The sequence below is a fragment of the Myotis daubentonii genome, chromosome 13, assembly GCF_963259705.1.
Source record: "Myotis daubentonii chromosome 13, mMyoDau2.1, whole genome shotgun sequence".
Taxonomy (NCBI): domain Eukaryota; kingdom Metazoa; phylum Chordata; class Mammalia; order Chiroptera; family Vespertilionidae; genus Myotis; species Myotis daubentonii.
In genome coordinates, this window is record NC_081852.1 from 40,137,145 (window position 1) to 40,147,622 (window position 10,478).

General features: G+C 49.1%; 1 protein-coding gene across 1 annotated transcript; it reads left to right on the forward strand.

Annotated features, from left to right (window-relative positions):
* The first annotated feature begins 3,884 nt into the window (after positions 1-3,884).
* HHEX (hematopoietically expressed homeobox) lies at positions 3,885-10,056 on the forward strand. The gene is made up of 4 exons (XM_059662856.1): positions 3,885-4,374; positions 6,483-6,661; positions 6,887-6,937; positions 8,944-10,056. Exons 1-4 carry the CDS (start codon positions 4,011-4,013, stop codon positions 9,160-9,162), a joined length of 813 nt encoding a protein of 270 aa, XP_059518839.1. The 5' UTR covers positions 3,885-4,010; the 3' UTR covers positions 9,163-10,056.
* Positions 10,057-10,478: the final 422 nt, after the last annotated feature.

A 10,478-nucleotide genomic window follows, 5' to 3' on the forward strand; every position in this document is an offset into this window, starting at 1 on the left:
CAGATATTATAACACTTCACCTCTAAATAGTATGCTTGCACCTCCCAAGAATAAAAACATTTACCCACAATACTAATATCACTACTAACACAGTGAATATTAATTTTTGTTGTTGTTAATCCTCACCCAAGGATATTTTTTCCATTAATATATATTTTTTAGAGAGAGTGGAGGGAGGGGGAGAGACAGAGAAATATCGATGTGAGAGAGACACATCGACTGGTTGCCTCCTGAGCATGACCAGGGGGCGAAGGATTGAGCCTGCAATGATGGTACATGCCCTTGACCTGAATTGAACCCCCAACCCTTCAGTACAAGGGCTGACGCCCTAACCACTGAGCATACCAGCTAGGGTGTGAACATTAATAATGTCACCTAACATACAATTCATATTCAGTTTTTGCCTATTTTCTCCCCAAATGCCTTTTGTAGAGGTTTTCCTTTTTAATCCAGAAGCCAATCAATTGGGGTGATACTATGAAACCTTGTGAAAATCCTCATTCTCAACAATGTTTCATTCAATGGTTTTGGGATTAATGATGACTCTTTCTGCCGGGAGCCGGTCCATCCTTGCTGTTTCAAAGGACCTGGCATATATGGCATACTGTTCTTAAAATGTTTGCTCACCTTCTTGGCACTATGTGTTTTAACCAAGGTCTCCTCTCTGAGAAAGGTTGTTTCCCTAGGTAGGGATTTTCCCCTGAAGTTAGGGAGGGAATAAAACCCCTCAACTAAGTGCCAGGCGGGTAATTAATCACTTTAACTACGAACAATCATGCTTAAGCTACATAATCTTTACTTCCTGGAATGGAGATAAGAAATGCCCTAACCTTTGGAATAGAGATTGATAGGATTGAATCAACTGGTATAAATACAGATGTAACAAGACAACAGGAGACAGAACTTAGAAGACAGAACCAAGAGAGACAGAACCTAGGCACAGAACCTACACAGAACGTTCTCTAGAGACAGAAGAACTTCGCTGGAGAGAACATGGCAAAAGATCCTGGACTGAACCTGACTATAGAACATGGCAAGAGAACCTGACTAGAACCTGGTGACTTAACCTGGCTGGAGAACCTGGACAGAACCTGGCTGGAGATCCTAACCAGAACTTTGCTGGAGATCCAGACCAGAACTTTGCTGGAGATCCAGACCAGAACTTGGCTGGAGATCCAGACCAGAACTTGGCTGGAGATCCTGGCTAGAGATCCTGGCTAGGCTGCTGATCAACTGAACGCTATCTCCGTGTCATTCCCTCTTCGTCGACTCCGTCCACACCTTTGGGGACCCCTGGACCCACTGGGGCTGGACCCCAGCATCTTTCTTGAATGAATTATTACCTTTTCTGATTTTTTTTTCAATCTTCCTGTATTTGTTAGCTGGCATTCTTTCAACGTCACCATCCACCATCTCTTTCTCTGCGTATCACTACAGATGCTCAGATACCATGAACTGTTATAGTCAATGTGTTATAATCCAGAATGTGTTTTTGATGCTTCAATCACCCCAAATTTGGCCAATGAAGACCCTTCAAGGCAGTTCCTGGTTTCTCTCTGCAGTTTCTGGCAGGAGATGCTCCAGTGCACCTCATACTTCTCCTGACCCAGACTTAGAATCAGCCACTTCTTCCGGGACCTACTTTGCTATGAAGAGATCACACATCCACATCCTCCAATTCCCCAAATATTCATGAAGTATACAGTACAGACTCCCTCCAACTCCATCTCTCTCCTCATCGACAATAATATTAGTTTTTTGTATATCCTCCCAGAGAGTTTATATAATAAAGCAAAGGCACAGATAAATATTCATACCCTCTCCCAATGTTTTAACTCCAATGATAGCATACTACACTCGCTGCATTTGTCTATACTTGTAGCTCTTGTTTGTCCTCAGATTCTGAAAGATGTCTACGATCCCAACCCAAAAAGATTCAGAACCTTTAGGCTAAGTCTTTTAAAAATATATATATTTTTATTGCTTTCAGAGAGAAAGAGAGAGGGGGAGAGAGATAGAATTATCAATGATGAGAGAGAATCATCGATTGGCTGCCTTCCGAATGCCCCCCACTGGGGATGGAGCCAGCAACTCTGGGAATGGTTAGCTGGCATCCTGGTTCACAGGTCGGCGGCACTCAATTACTGAGCCACACTGGCAGGGCTAGGCCATGTCTTAAATTTTCAGATGAGAAAAGCTGGGGGAGGGTGACTTGACTAGGTGTATTGGCAACTATTCGTCCGTCTATAGCAGTGGTTCTCAACCTGTGGGTCGCGACCCCTTTGGGGGTCGAACGACCCTTTCATAGGGGTTGCCTAAGACCATCGGAAAACACATATATAATTACATATTGCTTTTGTGATTAATCACTATGCTTTAATTATGTTCAATTTGTAACAGTGAAAATACATCCTACATATCACATATTTACATTACGATTCATAACAGTAGCAACATTACAGTTATGAAGTAGCAACGAAAATAATTTTATGGTTGGGGGTCACCACAACATGAGGAACTGTGTTAAAGGGTCGCGGCATTAGGAAGGTTGAGAACCACTGCTCCATAGGCTCTTGGATAACTACTCATTCTTCAAACATCACTTCCATGCCTCCTTCTCCAACTAGCTGATGTCCCTGATCACAAGGTTTCGGATCACGAGGCACTTCTACTTCATGGCACCTCATAAGTCACTGTATGAAAACTTGTTTCCTGCCTCGGTGAGGACAAGAACCACATCTTTCTTGCTCACTGCTGGCACACAGTAGTTACTCCGACAAAAATGTGCGGAGTGAAACTCGAACTCGGTGCGTCTGGCTTCCAGTCCACGCTTCTTCCTGCTGCAGTCCCGCCGCGGTTGGAGAAATAATTCCAAGACGTAAATAAATAAATAAATAAAATCTCAATAGAAAAAGCTGGGAAGCCTTTTCATTTCTACGATTAATGGAGGACCTTAGCTGAAACTGCTCACCGCGAGGTGTGACGACCGCAGGAGGGCGTCAATCAAGAAATGCCCCCTTGCCCCGCAGGCGAGTGGAGCTGCACAGAGCCGAGGCCACACCGGGTAGCGGCACAGCTTCAATGGAAAACACGTGCAAAACGGAAAAGTGGGGCTGCGCGCAGCTGCGATCCCCTAGGACCCAGGGAGAGGGGACATGGGTCGGAGAAGACGGCACAGTTTTTGCCTGGAGCCCTGTCACCCAGGCTCTCCCTGATTCCTGCCGGAAGAGGCTGAGTCCGGGCGGGAACCCCCAAAATGAAACGGGCTGGGGCGGCCAAGAGTCCGGAGCACCTGAAGTCTAGTCGTCCTTACTCCACTGGGACGCAGCTAAGGGCCGTGGATCCCTGTCCTTGGAGCTGCCCCAGAACCCAGGGCACTCTCTCCCAAGAGCCAGAGACGCCCCGGGCAACAGCCTGTGCCACCGTTACTCCAAGGAGGGCGCCGACCAGGGAGGGTTCTCTAGGGCCTGGGAAGGCGCGGCCCTGGCAGTGGCCTCGACGCTCGCCAGGATCGAGTCCAGTTACCCCTCGCCTGGGGCCGGGCGCCGCCCCCCTGGACTCCGGCCTGGATCGGTGCCCCTGAGTTTCAGCAGAGATGCCTCCCGGCTGCGCTAGGACTGCCTGAGTCCGCCTTCCCTGCAGCTGTTCCTTCCTGTCTCCCCCGACGAACGCGGCCCCAGTCTTCCTTCGAGGGCGTCGGGGCCAGGGTGCCGGGAGCACAGAGCGACGGCGGCGGCTGGGCGCAGGGGCACAGGGTCCCGGGAGCCGGGGAGCTAGCGCGTCCCGGGGGCGGGGAGCTCGGCCGGCGGGGGCGGGCCAAGGGTGGGGGCGGGAGGCGGCTCCCGGGGCTCCGTGCCATTGGCCGCAGGGCCCGGCGGCAGGAAGGGGCCAGAGAGCGCGGCCCCACCCCGCGGCCAGCGGAGCCTATCGCCGGGAGCGCGGAGCGCGGATAAATGTAGCGCCGCGGCGCGGGCCGGCAGCTCTCCGAGGGGCCGGAGCGCAGCGGAGCCATGCAGTACCCGCACCCCGGGCCGGCCGCCGCGGGCGCCGTGGGGGTGCCGCTGTACGCGCCCACGCCGCTGCTGCAGCCCGCGCACCCCACGCCTTTCTACATCGAGGACATCCTGGGCCGCGGGCCTGCCGCGCCCACCCCCACCCCCACGCTGCCGTCCCCCAACTCCTCCTTCACCAGCCTCGTGTCCTCCTACCGGACCCCGGTGTACGAGCCCACGCCGATCCACCCCGCCTTCTCGCACCACTCCGCGGCCGCGCTGGCCGCCGCCTACGGACCCGGCGGTTTCGGGGGCCCTCTGTACCCCTTTCCGCGGACGGTGAACGACTACACACACGCCCTGCTCCGCCACGACCCCCTGGGTAAGGCGGCCGGGGTCATGGCGGGGCCGAGCCGAGGCGGCGGCGAGGAAGGCGCCACCCGGCAGGTGGCAGCGCCCAGGAGGCGGCGGGGGCGGAGGGGAGGCAATAGAAAGTTGTGGCCAAAGCGACTGAAAAGCGGCCCTCGGGCGCGCGCGGGGCCAGGAGACGCGGGCACCGGCGGCGCGCGGCGGGAGTGACCGCACCATGACTCAGATTGGTTTTCCTGAACCTTGCCGGCGTCGGGGCGCGCCGGCCGGGGTGAGACCTCGGGCGCTGCCGCCGGGGCTGGCGGCCCAGGCAGTTGTGGGGCGCGCGCGTCGCCTTGGGAGGGGTCCCGGGAGCTGGAGGGACGGGGAAGGGAGTGCCAAGGCGCCCCGGCCGGCCCCCGCGGGGCCGGGAGAGTTGCCGGGCCCGGGTGGTTACGGGGCTGGACCCGGTTCAACAAGCTTGTGCAGTGAAAGAGCCTGACCCTTTCCGTTCATACAGGAAATCTTGAGTTCTCGATAGGAGTAAATCTGGTTTCAGAAGCTGTTAAGTGTTTTCCTGGCTGCGTGAAGCAGACCCTTCCCCCGGAGTCGTGCACGCTGCTGATTATTTTATCGACATCCTCAATACAGACAAATTCAGGAAACACTCGACTTCTGATAGCCGGGATCCGTTTTTCTGATATTGTTCATTTCCTCTGTGTGGGATGTGACTTTATGGCAGCTAAAATAACCAGTTGCTTCCTTTTTTTTTTGAGGCTGTTTTGCACCAGTCTGAAGCCTGACGTAAGCAAAATCTCGAAAAACACACAAGACATACACACACACAAAACAATGCCAGCTTTCAAAGCGTTTAGGCGAAGGCCTACGGACGCAGGACGGACGGACTGTCGGGCACCTCTTTGGAGTTCGAAGGGCAGTGCGGACACGTTGGGCTTATAGAAGGTGCGGGGCTCGTCCCCTCGGTGCGCGGCCTAAGGCTTAGAAGGCACCCTTGCTCCGCGCTCCGGGTGCCCCTTGGCACCTCTGGCGTCCGAAGCCCCGGCGTGGAGTAAGGGGCCCGAGGCTTCTTGCCGGGGCCACCAGGGTTTTAAATCCCTTTGTTATTGGCAGCTTCTGAAGAGACCCTGGAGACAACTAACACTTTAATCCATTAACATTTTAATCACAGTAGGATGGTACGGCCTCTAGTTCAGTTCTCCATCTTCTCATTGTTAGAGAGATGGGGGTGGAGGATTATATTTTAGTTCTCTTTTTAAAAAAGTCATTATGTAGTATTTTTTTATTCCAGCCTCGAGGGTTTGGTGCTGCGGGGCCCCTGCGTGACTCTGTTAACTTGCTTTGGCGGGAGGGGGGCTCTCAGCCGGGCCGGGGATGGGGGCGAACGTTTCACCGAGCGCGCCCTGGGTTTCCTTGGGTTACTGCTGGGACTGCGCAGGAGGAAGCAAAGGGTTTTCGAGTTAGACCAACAGGAAACACATTGACGGAAATGTTGCCATAGCCCACGGGGTGGCTTTAACTGGCCGCCCCCGCGGGCCGGGTGTGAAATCAAAGGAGGCCGCGGCGCCCTGGATCCAGGGTTGGAAGCCCCACGCGTGGTTGAAGACCGGCGCCGCGCTCAAGGGCTTCCCACGCAGCCTAGCGCGGGGTCCCCTGGTTAGACTCCCGCCGTCGGTCTCTGGCTGTAACTCCTCTGTGAATGTAACGGCCCCGCTCCTCCCCAACAGACAGAGTATTTGGAAAGTGCGGTTCACCAAGGGAGAGGACCTAGAGGTGCAAAAAGTTGTAGATAAATTGGTTAAAGAGGGTCTTGGTATTTTAAGCTCAACCTATAATGGCTGTTCTTTCGGTGATCAAAAGATTTGGCTGTTGGTATCTAGCTGTGGGTGTGAAGGTTGTGTGTATGTGTCTGTGATTGTTCAGGGTGGTCTCTGCGTACTGCAGTGGAGGTGTGTGACTGGCTGTTTCTGTGTCTCTGGGTATGCATGTGTATTGGTGGCCCTGTATTGGGTCCATGTGCCGGTGAATGTATATGGACGTGTCTGGTCGGGTGTCCTCCTGAGTCTCCTTACCCCCTTGGTCACCCCCAGGGCCATCACTCATCAGCGCTCTTTCTGCCCACAGGCAAACCTCTGCTCTGGAGCCCTTTCTTGCAGAGGCCTCTGCATAAAAGGAAAGGCGGCCAGGTGAGGTTCTCCAACGACCAGACTATCGAGCTGGAGAAGAAGTTTGAGACCCAGAAATACCTCTCCCCGCCTGAGAGGAAGCGTCTGGCCAAGATGTTGCAGCTTAGCGAGAGACAGGTGAGCGCGCCGGCTGCCCGGGGGCAGCTCTCCTGGGGAGCTCTCCTGGGGCGGCGTCGCGGGGCGTAAGAGAGACGTGGAGCTCCTGTGCGCTCCTGCTCCTGGAGACTTGCTCTCCAGTTTCTGGCGTTGTGGTCTGCTGTGGAGCCCGGAATCTGCCTCCTCCCCACCACGTCCCTCGGGATTCTGGGCTGGTGGCAAGTTTTCTTTCTCTTTTTCCTGTAGGTCAAAACCTGGTTTCAGAATCGACGCGCTAAATGGCGAAGACTAAAGCAGGTATGGACATGGTTCTGTTTCTATGGAAATAAATATTTTTATCAGGTTATCTCAATGCGAGGCCTGTTATAGGGTTGTATGCAAAAGTCATTTGAGAGACTATTTAACCTCTTCACCTTGATTAAAAAGGCAAATAGTCTTGCTGAAATTCAGGATGAGTTGCTCAGGTGGCAGTAATGCTAAAAGCACCTAATGCAGTTCCTATGTCAATTATGCTTGGGTTTTCACACACTGGCTAGTAAAACTCCTGGCTAATTGTTTTATAAACCCCATATGTTGTTTATCTAATTAACGCAGGAAAGATAAAGTAATTGACAGTAAATGACTTAAGCAGTTATCTTTGGGAGAAAATTGTTTCTTTTATTTACACAGCCATAATAAAACCAGTCAGAGCTCATGGGTAAATATAAGGAAATAAACACCTTTAAGTCTTGTTTACACGGTTTTTAAAGAAGAATTAAATATCAAAGAGTTTAAAAATCATTTCCCTTCTAATGCCAGCTCTTAAAATGAATATAAAAACATGTAAGAGAATATCCACGCCTGTTTGGAAAGTAGCTTAAATTTTCTAACAGTCTTTCTTCCTATGACCTTGTTATGCAATATGTGATAAAAAAGTAAAGGCTAATTCAGTTTTTAAAGGCTATTAACTTAAGGCTAAAGAGTTGTTTATGAAGTCCTAATCAGGATGACTTCCCCAAAATAATCTGCAATTGATGAATTGTTCATTTGCCAATGTATGTGTAGTCTATAGTAAATAAAATATTTTTGAAACAATGGTACAAGTTGGGAAATCGAAAGCAGTGTGCATTTTTAAATAAAGTAATCATAAAGCTTTTTCATTAAAAACAAGATAGTGTTACAAAGAACATTTTGAATCAGGAAATAAAATTTATTTCATTATTCTAATGTGATTTTAAAATTTTCAGGTTTTCTCTCAATTTCTGACCTTGTGCGTATATTTGTTACATAGATGCAAGCCTGGTGAATCTGTTATTCTATAGACTTGCTTAAAAAAAACACACACTTTATAATATTTCTATATAGTGTTTCTGTCCATTTTAGACAAACACAGGATTAAATTTACTAGCTCATTTAGTTCTTGATTAAAAGTGTGACTGCAGTTTACTAGGGACTCTTAAACTAAAGATACCTATGTAATATGGGAATATTTTCAAGAAATTTCTCTCAGATTTTAAGTTATAGTTGTTTCTCTTTTCAGTTGGCAACATGCTTGCAGTTCTACATTTATTTATTTGCATCTAATAATTTGAAACTTTTTCCTTAATCACTATTTAGTGTTCATTAAAAAAAAAAAATGTCTAGCCCTAGCCAGTTTTGCCTCAGTGTTTAGAGCATTGGTCCGCTGACTGACGGGTCTCAGGTTTGATTCCTGGTCAAGGGCACGTACCCCATACCTACCTCAGTTGCAGGTTCGATCCCCACCCTAGTTGGGGCGTGTACTGTACCGGAGGCAACCAGTTGATGTTTATCTCTCACATCGATCTCTCTCTCTCTCCCCTTCCCTCTCTCCCCCTCCTCCCTTCCACTTTCTTCTCCAAAGATCAATGGAAAAAATATCCTCAGGTGAGGATTTAAAAAATGTCTGGAAGGCTCTGTTATTGGCAAAGTTTATCTATTTGAAGGATGATAATACTGTGTATCTGCAGTGCTCTGATTTCTCCCTCCCACCCCCCTAAACTTTTAAGAATCTTCAGATCATGGGTTTGGGCAGGAATTAGTGTTCATTTGTCATAATACCTTTACAGTTATTTTTGTGATTGGTTGTTCTAATTTGGCAAGAGCATATTCTTTCTCTGATATGAAAAGAACTTTTTCCAAAGTGAGAAAAAGAGTATGCATTATATATGTAGAGACTATAGCTAAGAGCAGTTGATAAACTAAAAATTAAAAAGATGGTAGAAGGTGAAAAGCATTTTGATTTATTTCTCACCTCTTCCATATTTCATGATCTACCAATCTCCATTTTCATCCTCTTCATTCAGGAGAACCCTCAAAGCAATAAAAAAGAGGAACTGGAAAGTTTGGACGATCCCTGCAATCAGAGGCAAGACTTGCCCAGTGAACAGAATAAAGGTGCTTTGGATAGCTCTCAATGTTCGCCTTCCCCTGCCTCCCAGGAAGACCTTGAGTCAGAGATTTCAGAGGATTCTGATCAGGAAGTGGACATTGAGGGCGATAAAGGCTATTTCAATGCTGGATGATGATCACTGACATCAGCACATTCAGAAAACTGGACTTGGGAATAATATTTGCAACAGGAACTCTCTATAGACAACTGGAAAACTATATGGGAAAGGAAGTCAGTTTGCTGGTATTCTGGAAACCGAAAATATTTGGTGCACTGGCTAAATAACAAACTCACATTGAAACTTTAATTTTGACTTAAGAAACAGTTTATATATTGATTTTAGGTTGTACGATAAGGGGACTTTTCACTGGTTAAATTTACCCCCTTTTAAAAAAGTAATTTTTTCCCCTATTTATAAAAAGCAATTTTGAACATTTTGGTTGAATTTTTAAGTTATAACTTTAAAGATTTTAATGGGATCTTCTTGAATAACTTTTCTATAATCTGTATCTTCATCCCACTTAATGGAAAACCAAAGGGTACCCCAGATTCAGAGGTATGCCTTGGAAAGGGGGCCCATATTTCAGGCAGCCTTGGAATATTTTAAAAGGAACCATTCTTTACTTTTATATTACATTCTTACACTGCTGCTTAAATCCGGAAGCAGCTCAGAGCTCATCTCCGGGATGTGTGTGCCTTTTGTTAGAGAGATAGTTGATAATCTTAAATGCTTGTTTTGCACTATCCACTTAGTACCTGTTTGACTAAGGTGTTAAGGATAGTACTGTCCAATTCAGGCAGAAAAACTGACTCATTGGTGACTGAAATTAAGCACAGGAACTAGCAATAGCAGGTTAATTAAATGTAAGTAGATTGTAGATAATTGTGTTTTACATCAACCAGTGTTTATAATGTGTATATGTATATATATAATTGTTCACTGTAAAAAACATGGCCAAAATATTTGTGTGTGTGTGTTTTTTAATGAGTAACCTGCCTATAAAATAAATCTGTCGGAGAGACGACCGTCTTCGTCTGCCCTCTCATTCTCTGATCAGAACAAATCCGCACTTCTTACACCTGGGGGCGCCGACCCCACCCGCGAGCGCTGGAGCCTCAGGTGGTGATCGCTCCGGGGCTCCAGCAGCCGGAGCACCCAGAGCGCGGTGCCGGGCCTTGGCGGGCTCGTGGGCACCTGGAAGGTGGGTTTGGGCCTTTTCCCAGGTGTTGGCAATTGATAGGTTCGCGCGCGCGTCTGGGGCTGCGGGGAGGCTCCCGCAGGTCAGAGCCCGGGGCGCCCAGGCGGCGGCGGCTCCGCAGAAGCGCAGGGCCGCTCGAGTCCCATCGATTCGCCTCGGCCCGCCGCCTGGCCCGGCCGCTGTCCTTGACCGACGTGAGTCAACACTGCGTCATCCCCTGGTTGCCCAGCGGGGCTGGGGGGTCCGCTTA

Bases quoted from the DNA above. Each gene is read 5' to 3' on its own strand.
- HHEX (XM_059662856.1), top strand. From the start codon at position 4,011: ATGCAGTACCCGCACCCCGGGCCGGCCGCCGCGGGCGCCGTGGGGGTG. The intron at 4,375-6,482 runs GTAAGGCGGCCG...TTCTGCCCACAG, and splicing joins GCTCCGCCACGACCCCCTGG to GCAAACCTCTGCTCTGGAGC. The intron at 6,662-6,886 runs GTGAGCGCGCCG...TTTTTCCTGTAG, and splicing joins TGCAGCTTAGCGAGAGACAG to GTCAAAACCTGGTTTCAGAA.